Source organism: Bombina bombina, chromosome 3 (genome assembly GCF_027579735.1).
Source record: "Bombina bombina isolate aBomBom1 chromosome 3, aBomBom1.pri, whole genome shotgun sequence".
NCBI lineage: Eukaryota > Metazoa > Chordata > Amphibia > Anura > Bombinatoridae > Bombina > Bombina bombina.
The window spans coordinates 643,842,673-643,863,966 of record NC_069501.1 but is presented as its reverse complement, the minus strand read 5'-3'; the positions used below and the strand labels follow the sequence as shown (position 1 = coordinate 643,863,966).

The 21,294-nt window shown below is 39.6% G+C and overlaps 1 protein-coding gene across 2 annotated transcripts in view; it reads right to left on the bottom strand.

Annotated features, from left to right (window-relative positions):
- The window catches only part of USP32 (ubiquitin specific peptidase 32), a 653,327-nt gene that overhangs the window by 233,041 nt on the left and 398,992 nt on the right, over positions 1–21,294 (bottom strand). For both annotated transcript variants that reach the window (XM_053707352.1, XM_053707353.1), the window contains exons 6-8: positions 14,638–14,769; positions 9,481–9,588; positions 6,890–7,005 (exon numbers count right to left, since the gene is read on the bottom strand). In XM_053707352.1, coding sequence (XP_053563327.1) covers positions 6,890–7,005; positions 9,481–9,588; positions 14,638–14,769 — 356 coding nt within the window. The remainder of the gene's footprint in view (positions 1–6,889; positions 7,006–9,480; positions 9,589–14,637; positions 14,770–21,294) is intronic.

Sequence of the window (21,294 nt, the reverse complement as noted above, 5' to 3'; positions counted from 1 at the left end):
CACGTATGTGCATCCTTAATAATAAGCACACTCGCTCTTTAAGTAATAAGCACATTAGAATTATTATTTTTCATAGAGGTTTGCGTGGGCCGCACAAAATAATGTTGTGGGCCATCAGTTTGATACCCCCGGTCTAAGGGGTGATTGTATCATCTGGTAATGACTCAATTTGTTAATTGCTGACATGATACAAGCCCCACTGGCACTCTGAGCAGCTGCAGTATTTAAAAGGCTGGTGCACTGAGAATATCTAGCTATACTTCACAAGTACGTGCAGAGAACAATGTTAACACTAAAACAGTGATACATTTTACTAGAAGCATTTTTGCCAATACATGTATATTGCAAATATGTTTCTATTCAAAGATTTCATCTACAGTATCTCACAAAAGTGAGTACACCCCTCACATTTTTGTAAATATTTTATTATATCTTTTCATGTGACAACACTGAAGAAATGACACTTTGCTACAAAGTAAAGTAGTGAGTGTACAGCCTGTATAACAATGTAAATTTGCTGTCCCCTCAAAATAACTCAATACACAGACATTAATGTCTAAGCCATTGGCAACAAAAGTGAGTACACCACTAAGTTGAAATGTCGAAATTGGGCCCAAAGTGTCATTATTTTCCAGCACTGCCTTAACCCTCTTGAGCATGAAGTTTACCAGAGCTTCACAGGTTGCCACTGGAGTCCTCTTCCACTCCTTCACGACAACATCACAGAGCTGGTGGATGTTAGAGACATTGCTCTCCCCAACCTTCCGTTTGAGGATACCCCACAGATGCTCAATAGGGTTTAGGCCTGGAGACATGCTTGGCCAGTCCATCCCCTTTATCTTCAGCTTCCTTAGCAAGACAGTGGTTGTCTTGGAGGTGTGTTTGGGGTTGTTATGTTGGAATACTGCCCTGCAGCCCAGTCTCCGAAAGGAGGAAATCAAGCTCTGCTTCAGTATGCCCCAGTACAGGTTGGCATTCATGGTTCCCTCAATGAACTGTAGCTCCTCAGTGCCGGCAGCACTCATGCAGGCCCAGATCATGACACTCCCACCACCATACTTGACTGCAGGCAAGTCACACTTGTCTTTGTACTCCTCACCTGGTTGCCATCACACACGCTTGACACCATCTGAACCAAATAAGTTTATCTTGGTCTCATCGGACCACAGGACATGGTTCCAGTAATCAATGTCCTTAGTCTGCTTGTCTTCAGCAAACTGTTTGCGGGCTTTCTTGTGCATCATCTTTAGAAGAGGCTTCCTTCTGTGACGACAGCCATGCAGACCAATTTGATGCAGTGTGCAGCGTATAGTCTGAGCACCGACAGGCTGACCCCCCACCCCTTCAACCCCTGCAGCAATGCTGGCAGCACCCATACGTCTATTTGCCAAAGACAATCTCTGGATATGACGCTGAGCACGTGCACTCAACTTCTTTGGTCAACCATGGTGAGGCCTGTTCTGAGTGGAACCTATCCTGTGAAACCCATTTATGGTCTTGCCCACCGTGCTGCAGCTCAGTTTCAGGGTCTTGGCAATCTTCTTATAGCCTAGGCCATCTTTATGTACAACAACAATTCTTTTTTTCAGATCCTCAGAGAGTTCTTTGCCATTAGGTGCCATATTGAACTTCCAGTGACCAGTATGAGAGAGATAACACCAAATTTAACACACCTGCTCCCCATTCACACCTGAGACCTTGTAACACTAACGAGTCACATGACACCGGGGAGCAAAAATGGCTAATTGGGCCCAATTTGGACATTTCCACTTAGGGGTGTACTCACTTTTGTTGCCAATGGTTTAGAAATTAATAGCTGTGTGATGAGTTATTTTGAAGGGACAGCAAATTTACACTGTTATACAGGCTGTACACTCACTACTTTACATTGTAGCAAAGTGTCATTTCTTCAGTGTTGTCACATGAAAAGATATAATAAAATATTTACAAATATGTGAGGGGTGTACTATACTGTATGTGCATTTACATTTTGACCAGAATATCCCTTTAATAAAGAGGGGAAGTAATAATGGAAGAAATAAGAATATCATTGGTAAATCAAAAAGGTTAGTTAGGCAAGAACCCAGAGATGTGGGTGGAAACATTTGGCTAGATTACAAGTTTTGCGGTATGAGTGAAAAAGCAGCGTTAAGGCTCTTTTTCACTACCACTGGTATTACGAGTCTTGCAGGTTTAGCTGCACTGCACACTTTTTGGCCGTAACGCAACGTAACTACCGCAGCTTTCAAAAAGTCCTTTTTTAATGGGACTTCCTTTGCGCCGGGAGTCTGCCTGAGAGGCCAAAAAGTGAGCGGTACCGCCTATACCGTCAAGATCCATAACGTAAACTGAAAGTCAGTAGTTATGGGTTTTAAGCTACAACGCCGTAACATAAAACTCATAACTAAAGTGCTAAAAAGTACACTAACACCCATAAACTACCTATTAACCCCTAAACCGAGGCCCTCCTGCATCGCAAACACTAAAATAAAAGTATTAACCCCAAATCTGCCGCTCTGGACATCGCCGCCATTATAATAAACATATTAACCCCTAAACCGCCGCACTCCCGCATTGCAAACACTAGTTAAATATTATTAACCCTTAATCTGCTGTCCCTAACATCACTGCAACCTACATTACTGTTATTAACCCCTAATCTGCTGCCCCCAAAATCGCTGCCACTATACTAAAGTTATTAACACCTAAACCTAACCCCCACTAACTTTAATGTAATTAAAATAAATTTAAATAAAGCCTACTATTAATAACTAAATAATTCCTATTTAAAACTAAATACTTACCTATAAAATAAAACCTAAGGTAGCTACAATATAACTAATAGTTACATTGTAGCTAGCTTAGGTTTTATTTTTATTTCACAGCTAAGTTTGTATTTATTTTAACTAGGTAGAATAGTTAGTAAATTATTAACTATTTACTAACTACCTAGCTAAAATAAATACAAATTTACCTGTAAAATAAAACCTAACCTGTCTTACACTAACACCTAACCGTACACTACAATTAACTAAATTACATTAAATACAATTAACTAAATTACAAAAAAAAAACTAAAATTAAATTACACAACATAAAAAAAGAAATTATCAACTATTTAAACTAATTACACCTAATCTAATAGCCCAATCAAAATAAAAAGCCCCACCAAAATAAAAAAAAACCTTGCCTACAATAAACTACCAATGGCCCTTGAAAGGGCCTTTTGCTGGGCATTGCCCCAAAGAAATCAGCTCTTTTACCTGTAAAAAAAATACAAACAACCCCCCAACAGTAAAACCCACCACCCACACAACCAACCCCCCAAATAAAATCCTATCTAAAAAAACCTAAGCTCCCCACTGCCCTGAAAAAGGCATTTGTATGGGCATTGCCCTTAAAAGGGCATTTAGCTCTTTTTCCACCCAAACCCTAATCTAAAAATAAAACCCACCCAATAAACCCTTAATAAAACCTAACACTAACCCCCGAAGATCCACTTACAGTTTTTGAAGACCCGACATCCATCCTCAACGAAGCGGCAGAAGTCTTCATCCAAGCGGCAAGAAGTCCTCAACGAAGCCTTGAGAAATCTTCATCCAAGCAGGCCGAAGTCTTCATCCAGACGGCATCTTCTATCTTCATCCATCCGGCACGGCTCCATCTTCAAGACATCCGGCGCGGAGCATCCTCTTCTTACGACGGTGACTGAAGAATGAAAGTTCCTTTAAGGGACGTCATCCAAGATGGCGTCCCTTGAATTCCGATTGGCTGATAGAATTCTATTAGCCAATCGGAATTAAAGGTGAAAAAATCCTATTCGCTGATGCAATCAGCCAATAGGATTTAAGGGCCATTCGTAGTTTATTGTAGGCTAGGGTTTTTTTATTTTGGGGGGGCTTTTTTATTTTGATAGGGCTATTAGATTAGGTGTATTTAGTTTAAATATTTGATAATTTCTTTTTTATTTTGTGTAATTTAGTGTTTGTTTTTTTTGTAATTTAGTTAATTGTATTTAATTAATGTAATTTATTTAATTGTAGTGTAAGGTTAGGTGATAGTGTAAGACAGGTTAGGTTTTATTTTACAAGTAAATTTGTATTTATTTTAGCTAGGTAGTTAGTAAATAGTTAATAACAATTTACTAACTATTCTACCTAGTTAAAATAAATACAAACTTAGCTGTGAAATAAAAATAAAACCTAAGCTAGCTACAATGTAAATATTAGTTATATTGTAGCTATCTTAGGTTTTATTTTATAGGTATTTAGTTTTAAATAGGAATTATTTAGTTATTAATAGTAGGTTTTATTCAGATATATTTTAATTACATTAAAGTTAGTGGGTGTTAGGTGTTAATAAATTTAGTATAGTGGCGGTGACGTTGGGGGCGGCAGATTAGGGGTTAATAAGTGTAGGTAGGTGGCGGCGATGTCGGGGGCGGCAGATTAGGGGTTAATAACTAATGTAGGTGGCGGCGACATTGGGGGCGGCAGATTAGGGGTTAATAAGTATAGGTAGGTGGCGGCAACATTGGGGCCGGAAGATTAGGGGTTAATAACTGTATGTAGGTGGCGGCAATGTCGGGGGCGGCAGATTAGCGGTGTTTAGACTCTGGGTTTATGTTAGGGTGCTAGGTGTAAACATAACTTTTTATTTCCCCATAGGAATCAATGGGGCTGCGTTACAGAGCTTTATGCTCCTTTATTGCAGGTGTTAGGCTTTATTTCAGCCGGCTCTCCCCATTTATGTCTATGGGGAAATCGTGTACGAGCACATAAAACCAGCTCAAAGCAGCGCTGGTATTGGAGTGCGGCATGGAGCTCAATTTTGCTTTACGCTGCAATATTGTCTGCTAACGCCCGGTTTATGCAAACCTGTAATAGCAGCGCTATAGGGAGGTGAGTGTTGGAATTAACTTGCAAGTTAGCACCGAGACGCTCATAGCGCAAAACTCGTAATCTAGCCGATTGTTAGGTGCAAAAATTAAAACTTTTTACGTTAAGATATATATTTCGAAGTGGATCCTGTAGGACAGAAAGAGCCAGTATAAGGACTAACAAAGAGGAACTGATGAAGATCGACTTTGGGTCACCACACAGAGGGGGGCATGGGAGATTAATGTAGTAGGATATATAGAGGGGTATAACAGTACTTCATTAAATGTCTCTAGACACAGTAGTGTGCCTTATATACAATAAATCATTGACCAATGCAGCTACAGAAGTAGTATTTGTGGAGGAGAATATTTATTTGAGATTTATTGTGCTAAAGATGAATAGATCATAAATATATGTGAGCAAACTCCCCAGAGAGGTCAGGAAAATGTTTAAATGTTAAAGCCCAGCGCAGTTAGGACGGCATAGAGCATCCTAACGGCGGGAAGGGATGCTCGTTAGGATGCTCTATGCCGTCCTAACTGCGCTGGGCTTTAACGCTGTTAGGACAGCATGGAACGCCCTAACTATTTGCTGTCCTGAAAACGCTTCCTATATGGGATTGAGGGCTTGGGGGGCATGCCTAGCATCATTTCTAGATTGTAAGTTCCCACGGGAATAGGGCCCTCAATTCCATCTGTATGTGTTCGTAAATTTTGTCCTGTCTCTTAGAAGTTTTATATCATTGTTTAATTTAAATGAATTGTACCCAAGGACAGTGCTGCGGAAAATGTTGGCGCTTTATAAATAAAGTATAATAATAATAGCCCCCCTAGGCCCGATCCCATCATTTACATTTTTACTCATTTGTTTACATCAGAACATTGTTTCGATATAGACCAATGAGTTCCTGCAGGAAGGGGTTAAGGTGAAAGTAACAGAAAGTGCATGTTTACACACAATTGAGTCCTAGGACTCTACAGCTCACTGGCTCATAGGGACAACTTCAACAGAAAAAAAGTTGGTTTGCTCAGAACAGGAAGATCAACTTTTCAAAAAACAAAGAGACATAAAACCCCAAAAATTATTTTATTATTTAGATTGAGCATACAACTTTCCAATTTACTTCTATTATCTAATTTGATTTGTTCTTGTGGTATCCTTTGTTGAAAGGCATTTCTAGAAAGGCTCAGGAGCTGGGAGCTAGCTGCTGAAATTATATAATTAAAAAAATTAAATACTTTTATAGGTTTCCAAACACGAACAAACATTAAGAATCAAGATTTTCTTATATTATTAGCCACTAAACAATATTATTCTTGACAAATGGAAATTAAACACAATAGTATGAAAGAGCTAACGTAAAAGATCATCTAGAATTCTTAAAAACAATTTTTGTTGGGTTAACTGTTTTCTTAGTTCTATTGTATCCTCTCAGTACTCATTCTAAATCAGTTAAAGGGATACTAACCCCAAATTTTTTATTTTATGATTTAGATAGAGTATGCAATTTTAAGCAACTTTCTAATTTACTCCTATTGTCAATTTGTCTTTGTTCTCTTGCTATCTTTATTTAAAAAAGAAGACATCTAAGCTAAGGAGCCAGACAATTTTTGGTTCAGGACCCTGGACAACACTTGTTTATTGGTGGGTGCATTTAGCCACCAATCAGTAAGCACAACCCAGGTTGTGAACCAAAAATGGGTTGGCTTCTAAAAACTTACATTCTTGCTTTTCAAATAAAGATAGCAAGAGAATGAAGAAAAATTGAAAATAAGAGTAAATTAGAAAGTTGCTTGAAATTGCATGCTCTATCTGAATCATCAAAGAAAACAAAATTCGGTTCAGTGTCCCTTTAATCAACGTGCTTTAATTTTTGTTTGTTTTTTATTTCTATAATGATTGATTTTTGATGTGTTATTTTTATTTTGTTTGTATATTATTTGTTGTTGTTGTGTATCATAATTCTTTGTTCACAATTAAGAAAATATTTTATGAGATGTAAAACTCACAGGTATGGCATCAGTGCGGTTGTCCTTCCAGACTTCCAGTAGTGCAAGAACCATATCTTCCAGTTCAGTGCGGGACAGAACACCATCACGATCAATATCAAATACCTTAAAGCAAACTGATTATAAGAGAAAAAAGTATTAGAAGGCAAAGCAACAATACTAAGGACGAGGAGGAGAGAACAGCATTTATATGCAGCCCTTAAGAATTCGAAAATATTGATCTGCGTCGCCTATTTGCCGAAAAGTTGTTACTGTTTTACATTATGATAACAAAAGCATCAGAGATAGTGGGAGAGAGAAATAGAAGGATTCTCTCTATCAATTTTGAATGGCTACAACAAATCCTTCATACAAGTAAATAGACATTTTCTGAAAAAACTAATTATGCTTACCTGATAATTTCATTTCCATCTGTGGGAGGAGAGTCCACTGCTTCATTCATTAATTGTGGGAAATAAGAACCTGGCCACCAGGAGGAGCCAAAGACACCCCAGCCAAAGGCTTAAATACCTCCCCCACTCCCCTCATCCCCCCGTCATTCTGCCAAGGGAACAAGGAACATTAGGAGAAATATCAGGGTATAAATGGTGCCAGAAAAATAATATTAAATTTAGGTCCAACCCACCGGAGCAAACGGGCGGGAGCAGAGGACTCTCCTCCCACAGATGGAAATTAAATTATCAGGTAAGCATAATTTATGTTTTCCAACTTAATGGGAGGAGAGTCCACTGCTTCATTCACTACTTGTGGGAACAAATACCCAAGCTCAAGAGGACACTGAATGAACAAAAACGGGAGGGTAAAAGGAGGCGGACCCTATACTGAGGGCACCACAGCCTGCAGAACCTTTCTCCCAAACACAGCTTCCGCCGAAGCAAAAACATAAAATTTGTAAAACTTTGTAAAAGTATGTAAGGAGGACCAAGTAGCCGCCTTACAAATCTGCTTCACAGAGGCCTCGTTCTTAAAGGCCCAAGAAGAGGCCACAGCTCTAGTTAAGTGAGCTGTACTCCTCTGAGGAGGCTTAAGTCCCGCTGTCTCATAGGCCAAACGGATAATACTCCTCACCCAAAAAGACAGAGAAGTGGAAGAGGCCCTCTGTCCCCTACGCTTCCCTGAATACACCACAAATAAGGACGAAGTCTGTCTGAAATCTTTTGTGGCCTGAAAATTAAACTTCAAGACTCAAACCACATCCAAGTTATGCAGTAACCTTTCCTTAGATGAAGAAGGGTTAGGAAACAAGGAAGGAACTACTATCTCCTATCACCGCACCTCATGGGACGGAGAACCCTCAGAGGTGGACGGCTCAGTAGTACTAAATATCTTGTTCTTTTTAGATATTGCAATCCTATCGAAGCATGTGCAACACAGTTGAGCAGGCGGATCAACCTGTACCTCCTCACAATAAACACGGGTGTCCTCCATAGCTTGCGCCTTTAATACAGATTGATATAGATTAAATGGCACCTTTATACACCATGGGCCGGGGCACTCACCACCTCCTATGACCTGGACCACAGAGAAACTGTTACGTCTCCCGCAAATGCTTATCAGAAAAGAGGAAGTTGAAGAGGCCACATGGAGGGCCATGCAGGACCGCCCCTGCACTATAAAGAAAACGCGCCAAATAAAGGCCGCACAGATCTACACCTGACTGTTCACACATTGCTAGAGCCTCATCTCACACATGACGTAGCAATAACACAATAAAGATAATATGCATAAATCCCCCCTGTTCAATAAGCCCCTTTCCAGGGATATTAACCCTTGATTCTATACCGATAAAAGGAGAGACACTGTGACCCTGTCTTCTTGCGTTATCATATGTGTATAAATGAAACGATCTTACCAGAATCTATGCCGTGGAACAGGAACACAGCCCTTAAAGTGTGACAAGTTAGTAGCATCGCTACCAACATGGACTTGAGTGAATAAAGGCAGGCAGCGAAACTCGTCAACGCTGATTGCCAAGGAGCTGTTAACATGAGTCGGGATGGTTTTGCAGAGACGACACTCCCTGCATCTCCGGACTCCAGTCCCATTTCGAAGAGTATTACCCTCCATAAGAGACTACTCTGAATCTTCCGACACTTCTCTGCCAACCTCCTGTGACGAAAGGCAAAGAATGACTGGGGGATGAGGGAAGTGGAGGAGGTATTTAAGCCTTTGGCTGGGGTGTCTTTGCCTCCTCCTGGTGGCCAGGTTCTTATTTCCCACAAGTACTGAATGAAGCAGTGGACTTTCCTCCCATTAAGATGGAACTTATTAGATATTACTTTACAATTAATTACACCAGTGCAGTAATTTAGCAAGTTGTAATATTGGTAAAAAAAATAGGAATATTTATTTTTAAATAGATCCTTGCTAATGTATAAACCAGGACGATATCTTTCTAGAATTTTCTAAATTAAAAAGGTGAGCTGACCATTAATATACGTAGGTTGCCCAGTGTGCACAATGCAACTGCAGGACGTTATTGCTAGAATTGTGAAGAGGTTTCTTAATTTATATAAACCTGTCATTTAATCTATTTTAATATTTGAAGATCTCCTAAAGGCTTTTTTTGCAACAGTACTATTGATATTTACATTTTTGCCTCTCTGCCAATGGTCCACGGCAACATGCAGACAGCCCACATGATATTTCTTTGAAGTCTATGTGATTGTCGCGATTTTCATCAAACGCGTTAAATAATCCTAAAACAAAATAAATGGGAAAAAAATGATAAACAATTAAATAATATACTCACTTGTTGGTATAGAATTTATTATAAAGATGGTACATTCTCCAATATTGGAATGTGTAAACTTCCCAAATTACAGACAGTGTTAGTAAACAAATGCTTATATAAATAAAAATAATAATAACAAATTATATAGGGCTGTCTAAATGAGATAAAGAAAGCATATCATCATGGATCTGGGTACAATGTACATTTGACAGAACTGTTTGTGTTTAGATATAAAACCAAAGACAAAATTACCAAACCATATTCTACCTTTCTTGGCTTTAATCTTTCTTATTACAAGCATTGTCCCTTAGGATAACTGTATATAATACCATGCCTTAAAAACATTCACTACCCTGAACTACATTATTTAACTGTCTGCCTGTGTTACATTAGATCCATCAGGAAATATCCCTGATGAAGGAGTCATAGTGCTTTGAAAGCTTGCAAAAAAAATTCCTTTTTCATTAGCCAATAAAGGTATCACTTATATAAGTTGTTTGTTATTTTTCAATTAGTTAACTGTAACACTGTACTAAGAAAATAATCTTTATTTCTTGTTACATTAGATAATATGGAAGACTGGACTATGCTCATGATAAGGTAATAGTGACAGAAGACGCAGACTATAGTTAACGAAAGATCTGGTATCACTTATGCCAGTGAAGCCAAAGTTATTTTTAAACAACAATAATATACATATGGTTGTTGACAACAAAGTTACATTGTTAGTTGAAAACATAAGAAGAAAAACATAAATACGTTAAAAAAAATGTTAAAATGTTTCCATTTATATAAAAAGCACAGTAAAGACAATATTAAACCTTAATGGACTGAGAGCATATGCAATTTTAAGTAACCTTTCCAATTTACATCAATTATCAATTTTGCTTAGTTCTCAGCGTGCACGTCTTTAGCCATCTGGCAATAGTGTTTGCAACAATATTTATAGAAATGTTAACCTTTTCGTGTCGGGGTTAACATATCTACATCGGAACAACTGTTCAGATGTAAACAAATTGAAATCTTGCAATCGTGCACGTGATCAAGAGATTTCAATGATGGGATTGCGTCAGGGGGGCGTCCCTATGATGCTAGGCACGCCCTCCAGACTGCAATCCCATCAGAGAAGCACCAGTGGCTTCAGGAAAGCCAAGCGGTTAGGACGTTGTATTCCGTCCATCGGCGCTAAAGCCCAGGAAAATGCGGATGGAATACAACCTTCTAACGGCGTTAAAAGGTTAACAACAATGCTTATAGAAATGTTATAAATAGTTGCAAACATTGCTGCCATAGAATGCTAACAAAATTTGCAAGGTCCTAAGCGCCTTAAAGTCTACCTGTTTTTCTCTTTAACAAAGGATACTAAGAGATTAACGCAAATTAGAAGTAAATTGGAAAGATTTTTTTTTTTAAACTGCATACTCTGTCTGAATCATAAATATTTATGGTCCCTTTAATATATATCAACTTCAATCTTCTTTGTTTCCTGAACACAGTGGTGTATTTAGGTTCTGTGCTGCCCTAGGCACTGAAAATTCTGCTGCCCCCCCCCCCACGCCAGGCACCTAGGTTTTAGGCCTTATTTGGTCCTAATATTTTTTTGTGAGGGTGTAGCGTGACTTTTTTTTTTAATGGCATTTACAAAGTAAATGTTCATGTTGAAGTGTGCATGTATGTATGTGTGTGCATATTGTGCATGTCTGTATATGGTGAGTGTGTGCGTTTATGGTGTGTGCTTTGTACAGTGTGCGTATGTAGTGCAGTGTGTTTTTTTGTGTGTGTAGTGAGACTCAAAAAGTGCTGCTTCCCAAAATCTGCCGCCCTAAGCAAATGCCTTGTTTGCATAGGCCAAAATACGGCCCTGCCTGAACAGTTATATTAAAAATAAAAGGCTAAATTACGAGTTGTGCGTTAGGCTTAAAAAGCAGCGTTGGTCGGTCCCAACGTTGCTTTTTAACGCCCGCTGGTATTACGAGTCTTGAAGGTACAGGTGTACCGCTCACTTTTTTGGCCAAATCCACTTACGTCAATTGCGCATTATATATTTTCAATGGGACTTACATAGTGCCGGTATTACGAGTCTGCCAAAAAGTGATCGGTACACCCTCTCCTGTCAAGCCTGGTACCGCATTTGTTGTTTTACACTACAACGCCGAAGCATAAAACTCCTAACTAAAGTGCTAAAAAAGTACACTAACATCCATAAACTACCTATTAACCCCTAAACCGAGCCCCCCCACATCACAAACACTAAAATAAAATGTTTAACCCCTAATCTGCCAAACCAGACATAGCCGCCACTATAATAAATATATTAACCCCTAAACCGCCGCACTCCCGCATCGCAAACATTAGTTAAATATTATTAACCCCTAATCTGCCGTCCCTAACATCGCCGACACCAACCTACATTTATTAAACCCTAATCTGCCGCCCCCACTATATTAAAGTTATTAACCCCTAAACCTAAGTCTAACCCTAACACCCCGTAAATTAAATATAATTAAAATAAATATAAATAAAATTCCTATCATTAACTAAATAATTCCTATTTAAAACTAAATACTTACCTATAAAATAAACCCTAAGCTAGCTACAATATAACTAATAGTTACATTGTATCTAGCTTAGGGTTTATTTTTTATTTTACAGGCAAGTTTGTATTTATTTTAACTAGGTACAATAGTTATTAAATAGTTATTAACTATTTAATAACTACCTAGTTAAAATAAATACAAAAGTACCTGTAAAATAAAACCTAAATTAAGTTAAAATTACACCTAACACTACACTACAATTAAATTATTTCCCTAAATTAAATACAATTAAATTAAATGATCAAATATTACAAAAAAAACACACTAAATTACAGAAAATAATAAACAAATTACAAGATTTTTAAACTAATTACGCCTAATCTAATCCCCCTAACAAAATAAAAAAGCCCCCTCCAAAATAAAAAGCCCCCTCCAAAATAAAAAAGCCCTACCCTACACTAAATTACAAATAGCCCTTAAAAGGGCCTTTTGCGGGGCATTGCCCAAAAGTAATCAGCTCTTTTGTCTGCAAAAAAAATTACAAATCCCCCCCAACATTAAAACCCACCACCCACACAACCAATCCTACTCTAAAACCCACCCAATACCCCCTAACACTAACCCCTTGAAGATCACCTTACCGGGAGAAGACTTCCTCCAACCGGGCCGAAGTCCTCAACGAATCCGGCAAAAGTGGTCCTCCAGACGGGCAGAAGTCTTCATCCAGACCGCATCTTCTATCTTCATCCATCCGGCATGGAGCGGGTCCATCTTCAAGACATCCGACGCGGAGCATCCTCTTCTTTCCACGGCGACTGAAGAATGAAGGTACCTTTAAGTGATGTCATCCAAGATGGCGTCCCTTCAATTCCGATTGGCTGATAGAATTCAGCCAATCGGAATTAAGGTAGAAAAAATCCTATTGGCTGATGCAATCAGCCAATAGGATTGAGCTGGCATTCTATTGGCTGATTGGAACAGCCAATAGAATGCCAGCTCAATCCTATTGGCTGATTGGATCAGCCAATAGGATTGAAGTTCCTACCTTAATTCCGATTGGCTGATAGAATTCTATTAGCCAATCGGAATCTAAGGGACGCCATCTTGGATGATGTCACTTAAAGGAACCTTCATTCTTCAGTCGCCATGGAAAGAAGAGGATGCTCGGCGTCAGATGTCTTGAAGATGGACCCGATCCTCGCCGGATGGATGAAGATAGAAGATGCCGTCTGGATGAAGACATCTGCCCGTCTGGAGGACCACTTCTGCCAGGTTCGTTGAGGAGTTCGGCCCGGTTGGGTGAAGACTTCTACCGGTAAGGTGATCTTCAAGGGGTTAGTGTTAGGTTTTTTAAGGGGGTATTGGGTTGGTTTTAGAGTAGGGTTAGTTGTGTGGGTAGTGGGTTTTAATGTTGGGGGGATTTGTAATTTTTGTACAGTTAAAAGAGCTGATTACTTTGGGGCAATGCCCCGCAAAAAGCCCTTTTAAGGGCTATTTGTAATTCAGTGTAGGGTAGGGCTTTTTTTATTTTGGGGGGGCTTTTTTATTTTGTTAGGGGGATTAGATTAGGTGTAATTAGTTTAAAAATCTTGTAATTTGTTTATTATTTTCTGTAATGTAGTGCTTGTTTATTTTTGTACTTTAGATAATTTAATTTATTTGTATTTAATTGTATTTAGTTTAGGGAATTCATTTAATTATAGTGTAGTGTTAGGTGTAATTGTAACCTTTAAACTAACTTGTAAACTGCGGTTTAGGGGTTAATATGTTTATTATAGTGGCAGCGACGTTGGGGGCGGCAGATTAGGGGTTAAGAAGTGTAGGTAGGTTGCTGCGACATTGGGGGCGGCAGATTAGGGGGTTAATAAATATAATGTAGGTGTCGGCGATGTCGGGGGCGGCAGATTAGGGGTTAATAAGTGTAAGATTAGGGGTGTTTAGACTCGGGGTTCATGTTAGGGTGTTAGGTGTAGACATAAATTTGATTTTCCCATAGGAATCAATAGGGCTGCGTTAAGGAACTTTACGCTGTTTTTTTTGCAGGTGTTAGACTTTTTTTCAGCCGGCTCTCCCTGTTGATTATTATGGGGAAATCGTGCACGAGCATGTTACACCAGCTCACCGCTGACGTAAGCAGCGCTGGTATTGGAGTGGGGTAAGGAGCAGAATTTTGTTCAACGCTCACTTCTTGTCTGGGTTGTAAAAACCTGTAATACAGCGCTGTCTGTAAGTGAGCGGTGAGCATAAACTGCTCGTTAGCACCGCACAGCTCAAAATGAAAAACTCGTAATCTAGCCGAAAATGAATAATGAAACAACGCATGAAGGTTTTACCTAAGAACTTAAATGTTTGTTCCCTACATTGAAGCTTTGCAAAAAGCTAATTAAGTATAGAGAATGTGTTGCCTAAGAGATGCTTCTTGCATTACAGAACATTGTAATAAACATCAGGTTATTAAACATACAAACTGAGGATACCTTCACTCAAAGACTGATGGATAGGAGGTGAAATCAAGGGAACAAAAGTCTCTAAATCAAACCTCCCCGTCCGCGACTGCGCCTTCAAAAGCCAATATCTCTTCTCAAGATCAATGATGTCTGATTCTTCCACTGTCAAAAGAACCACAAATTGGTCAGTAATATTATTTATGTTAGTAAAAAAGTGATTAAGTAACATGGCAAGACATTAACAATACAATTAGTAACTATTTTTAGGCATTAATTGTCATAACATCAATTTCAAAATAAACAAAAAAGGTAACATAACTACTGACACAAAGAAAAATCTGTAAAAATAAATACATAAAATAAATGCTCTTCTGCTGGTCTCATAAATGTACAGACTACAGAGCTAAATTGTTTAAAAATCTGCAGAATATATAAACTTTTTAATTTCTATGACCCCAAAAATAAATATTTATACCATGAAAATCATTGTAGAAGAAAAAGGCATGAGTAATTACATGGAAAACTTTATTGTAAGCACTATTTTGTACCTTGTAGTATTTCAGACAGAAAACATTACATCAAGCTTGACAAATTTGTTCAACATGTAGCGGCTAAACGTTTTCTGAGTATGAAACAAGCACAAAACAGTGAATTAGCCTCTTGGCTGCAAGAAAGGCAGAAAAACATTTTAACCTCTCAGTTGCCTAAAACCCACTAACAGTGGTTTAGCCCCTTTGTTACAAATAAAACAAACATGTCAAGTGATTCAGCCCCTTTCTTGTCCAAAACAATTAACAAAAGAGTTAAATCCCTGCTGAATGTGTTTTGTACACAATTGCATTCTATAACTTAACCACTTGGGTGTCTGAGACACACTGTATAGGCAGCAGTTATTTAACCTCTTGATTGCCTGAACAATACATGAAAACAAAATTTATGCTTACCTGATAAATTTATTTCTTTCCGGATATGGTGAGTCTACGGCATCATCAATTACTGTTGGGAATATCATTCCTGGCCAGCAGGAGGAGGCAAAGAGCACCACAGCCAAGCTGTTAAGTATCACTCCCCTTCCCACAAACCCCAGTCATTCGACCAAAGGTAAATGGAGAAAAAAGGAGCAACACAAGGTGTAGAGGTGCCTGAGTTTTAGTTAAAAATAACTGTCTTAAAATAAAGGGTGGGGCCGTGGACTCACCATATCCGGAAAGAAATTTATCAGGCGAGCATAAATTTTGTTTTCTTTCCTAAGATATGGTGAGTCCACGGCATCAATTACTGTTGGGAACCAATACCCAAGCTAGAGGACACAGATGATTAGGGAGGGACAAGACAGGTAAACTAAACAGAAGGCACCATCGCTTGAAGAACTTTTCTCCCAAAAGAAGCCTCAACCGAGGCAAAAGTATAACATTTGGAAAATTTGGAAAAAGTATGCAGAGAAGAACAAGTTGCAGACTTGCAAATCTGTTGCACAGAAGCTTAATTTTTGAAAGTCCAAGAAAAGAGACAGCTTTAGTGGAATAAGCTGTAATCCTCTCAGGAGGCTGCTGTCCAGCAGTCTCATAAGCCAAATAATTAAATTTCTCAATCAGAGAGAAAGAGAAGTAGCAGTAGCTTTCTGACCTTTACGTTTTCCAGAGAAACAAACAAATAGGGCAGAAGACTGGTGAAAATCCTTAGTCGCCTGAAGGTAATATTTTAGAGCACGCACCACATCCAAGTTGTGCAATAAACGTTCCTTATGAGAAGGAGGATTAGGACATAGAGAAGGAACAACAATTTCCTGATTAATATTTCTATCCACAATAACTTTAGGAAGGAAACCAAACTTAGTACGAAGAACCGCCTTATCGGTATGAAAGATAAGATAAGGCGAATCCCACTGCAAAGCTGAGAGTTTCCGAAACTCTCCGAGCAGAAGAGATAGCAATAAGAAACAAAACCTTGCAAGATAATAACTTAGTATCTATGGAATGCATTGGCTCAAACGGAGCCTGCTGCAAAACCTTAAGAACAAGATTAAGACTCCAAGGAGGAGCAACTGACTTAAACATAGGTCTGATTTTGACCAAGGCCTGACAAAAAATATGCACATCTGGCACATCCGCCAGACGCTTATGTAGCAAGACGGATAGAGCAGAAATCGGACCCTTCAGAGTACTGACTGACAAACCTTTTTCCAGAACTTCCTGAAGAAAGGACAAAATACTAGGAATCCTGACCCTACTCCAAGAGTAGCCCTTGGATTCACACCAATAAAGATATTTACGCCTTATCTTATGGTAAATCTTTCTAGTAACTAGCTTACAAGCCTAAATCATGGTCTCAATGACCGACTCAGAAAAACCACGCTTAGAGAGAACTAAGCGTTCAATCTCCAAGCAGTCAGCTTCAGAAAAACGAGATTTGGATGAAGGAAGGGACCCTGAAGTAGAAGGTCCTTCCTCAGAGGCAATTTCCAAGGTGGGAGAGATGACATCTCCACTAGATCCGCATACCATATCCTGCGATGTCACGTAGGTGCTATTAGAATCACCAACGCTCTCTCTTCTTTGATATGAGCAATGACTCGTGGAAAGAGAGCAAATGGAGGAAACAGATATGCCAGTCTGAAGTCCCAAGGAATCGCGATAGCATCTATCAGAGCAGCCTGTGGATCCCTTGACCTTGAACCGTACCTTGGAAACTTGGCGTTCTGCAGAGACGCCATCAGATCCAATTTTGGCACCCCCCATTTGAGGGTTAAGCTGGAGAACACCTCCAGATGGAGTTCCCACTCCCCAGGATGAATAGTCTGTCTGCTCAGGAAATCCGCTTCCCAGTTGTCCACTCCTGGAATGTGGGTGTCAGATAGACAGCAATTGTGAGCTTCTGCCCACTATATAATCCGAGCCACCTCTTTCATGGCAAAGGAACTCTGAGTTCCTCCCTGGTGAATGATGTAAGCTACAACTGAGGCCAAGCCATCAGAGCATTGTAAATCACTCTCAAATCCAAGATGTTTATGGGGAGAGCAGACTCCTCCCGAGTCCAGAGTCCCTGCAACTTTTACCGAATATCCCAGACAGCTCCCCAGCCCAGTAGGCTGGCATCCGTGGTCACAATAACCCAGGAGGGTCTCCAAAAGCATGTTCCCTGAGACAGATGCTCCTGAGAAAGCCACCACGGGAGAGAGTCTCTTGTCGACTGATCTAGGTCTAGCCTCTGAGATAGGTCCGAATGGTCTCTGTTCCACTGCCTGAGCATGCATAGTTGCAGCGCTCTCAAATGGAATCGAGTAAAGGGAATGATGTCCATGGAATTGACCATCAGTCCAATTACCACCATACATTGAGCCACTGATGGCCGAACAGTAGATTGTAGAGAGAGGCAAGAATTTGGAATTTTCTGACTTCCGTCAGAAATATTTTCATCGATAGGGAATCTATTATTGTCCCTAAAAAAAACACCCTTGTAGCTGGAACAAGGGAACTCTTTTCCAGATTCACTTTCCAATCGGGGGGACGTAGAAAAGACAACAAGATCTCTGTGTGAGATTTTGCTTGTTGAAAAGATGGCGCTTGGACCCATATGTCGTCCAGATAGGGCGCCACAGCAATTCCCCGAGACCTGACAACTGCTAATAGAGCCCCCAGAACCTTTGAAAAAAAAATCTTGGAGCTGTAGCAAGGCCAAACGGAAGAGCCACAAACTGAAAGTGCTTGTCCAGAAAGGCAAACGTCAGATATTTTAGATGATCCCTGTGAATGGGAACATGAAGGTATGCATCCTTCAAATCTATGGTTGTCATGAACTGACGCTCTTGTACTAAAGGAAGAATTGAACGTATCGTCTCCACTGAAGGACGGTACTCCTAGACACTTTAGGTCCAGAATCGGTCTGAAGGTTCCTTCCTTTTTGAGAACCACAAACATATTGGAATAGAAACCCAGACCATGTTCCTGAATTGGAACAGGCACTATCACTCCCAGGGAGGAGAGATCCTGTACACATTTCAAGAATGCCTCTCTTCTTGTCTGGTCTGCAGATAACCTTGAGAGGTGGAACCTGCCTCTGGGAGAAAAGGTCTTGAATTCCAATTTGTAACCCTTGGTTACTATATCCACAGCCCAGGGATCTGGGACATCTCGCACCCATGTTAGAGAAAACTGAGAAAGTCTGCCCCCCACTTGATCCGCTCCCAGATCGGGGGCAAACCCTTCATGCTGATTTTGAATCAGCTGCAGGTTTCTTTGATTGCTTCACCCTATTCCAAGACTGACTGGATTTCCAAAAGGGCTTGGGCTGTTCCTGCTTTGAGGAAGAAGGGGAAGACTTACCTAAAATAACGAAAGGAGCGAAAATTACTCTGACACCCTTTCGTCTATTTTTCTTATCTTGAGGTAGAAAAGACCCTCCCCCCCCCCCCGGTAATATAAGAAATAATTTCTGTTAGACCAGGTCCAAACAAGGTCTTACCCTTGTAAGGAATTGCTAAAAGTTTAACCTTAGGAGACATCCACTGACCAAGATTTCAGCCACAAAGCCCTGCGGCACAGCGAAGCTAGATGTCTTGCAGAACAGCATCAGGAATAAAGGAATTGGCTATCTTAAGAGCCTTAATCCTGTCTTGGATTTCATCCAATGGAGTCTCTAACTGGAGGGAATCAGATAAGGCATGGAAATACACACCGCAGGTTGCCATAGGAGACCTGAATGAACATATATTCTTTTCAAATAAACCTCCAGTTTCTTGTGTATAAGACATTTAAAAGAACAGCTATCCTCAATAGGAATAGTAGTTCTCTTATCCAGTGTAGAAATAGCCCCGTCTACGTTAGGAACCGTGTGCCATGGTTCCGTTACGAAGTCAGCGACTGGAAACATCTTCTTGAAAATAGGAGGCAGGGAAAAGGAAACCCCTGGTCACTCCCGAGAAATAGTATCCCTAGCATAGTCTGGGACAGGAAAGACCTCCTTAGAGGAAGTAACCTCAAAGAACAGGTCCTAACAGCCGACACCGCTCCGTAACTTGTTCAGAATGAGCGTCATGTGATCGGGCTAAACTTACTGCGCCACAGAGAGGCACGAAAATAACAGAGTCACTTCGTGGTTACGCTAATAACAGCGTAAATAGTGGCAGTAGCCCTAAAAGCTACATAAATAAACGTCAGCCCCAACTGTGCTTAATGAGCATTTGCCGTATAAACATATATTCTTTTAAAATGATAAAGATCTACATGTTACCATAAGAGCCCTAAAAGATTTAACCCCTTCACCACCTGAAGAGTTTACAGTCTCAGTCACAAATTGCAGTACCTGCTTCATGCCCACATCAATCCTAAATAAGGATTACCTTGTCCCATAATGAATTTCAGTTATGCATGGTCAATTTATTAAAGTGCATATTCTCCCCACCTGGAAGCAAAAGCACTTACCGTACCTGCTACATCAGCTGTCCGGCATGTAGACAGCTCACTAGGTATGCAAGGACTAAGTTCCTCACAGAGACCTGTGGAAAAGAAAGGACAGAGTTACCTAACTTTCTATACCAGGGCAGCAAAATATTAGGAAAAACAGTAAGGCCCACCTTAAAAGTTCCTAACTGCTTGAAAGCCACCACTACCCTTACTAAAGAGATTAACGTGGAATACAGCTAGACCCATAAATTTGCTTTTAGAAAAATCCAGTTTTCCTTCAGACACCAAAACTTCACCTGCTCCATGTAACGAAGGCAAAGAGAAGGAGTAATTATTAACAACTTGGCTGTGGTGCTCTTTGCCTCCTCCTGCTGGCTAGGAATGATATTCCAAACAGTAATTGATGATGCCGTGGACTGTCCATATCTTAGGAAAGAAACACTGATTAATCACCTTGTTTGGCAGTAACACTGATTGATTGAGAATGACAAGTCTAATATGTGACTCCTGAACTCAAAACGCTGATTCCTCTGTCACAGCAGCAGGTAAGGAAAAAAAAGAGCACTAAGCCAATTGTCACTTGCTGGCTGACTTAAATACATAGCAGCGATTCAGAAGTAAAACATGGTAAAGTGGTACACCTCTCACCAGACAACACTTGACGGTATAATAGCAGCCTGGACCTTCAGTATTTGTAAATCTGATTTAGCTACTCTTTATTATAAAGTATGCTATTCCACCCTCTTACTATTCCAAACTCATAAGCAAATCATGATGTTGAAAATGTTCTCTAAAGTACTCTCCTATATGAAATCTTGACCTCATGATGATAATGTAACATATTATGCTTTTGTAATGGTAGTTTTTATAACTGTATAGCAGTGCAGCCCAAGTTTAAGGGGACAATCTACGCACAAATGTTTTCCATCTATATGAGACAGTGACATTTGTGCATGTTGAAATTTGCTTTTGCCTGAAAAATAAGTAAAACCAGTTTAAACCTAAATTGCAACTAACTGCAGTAGCAGTTATGTGTTTTATTATAAAGTCATTTGGCTGATAGACACTAATAAGCACTAGCAGGAACAACACGGCTGAAACTGCTGTATCAGTTCAATTTATTTTACTTAACATTATTTTCAGGCAGAAAAAAAACAACATATTTAAAGGGATAGTAAAGTCAAAAAGAAACTTTAATGTATTGGATAGAGCACTGAAGTTTAGACAACTTTCAAATGTACTTCTGTTATCAGTTTTGCTTAGTTTTCTTAGTATCCTTTGTTAA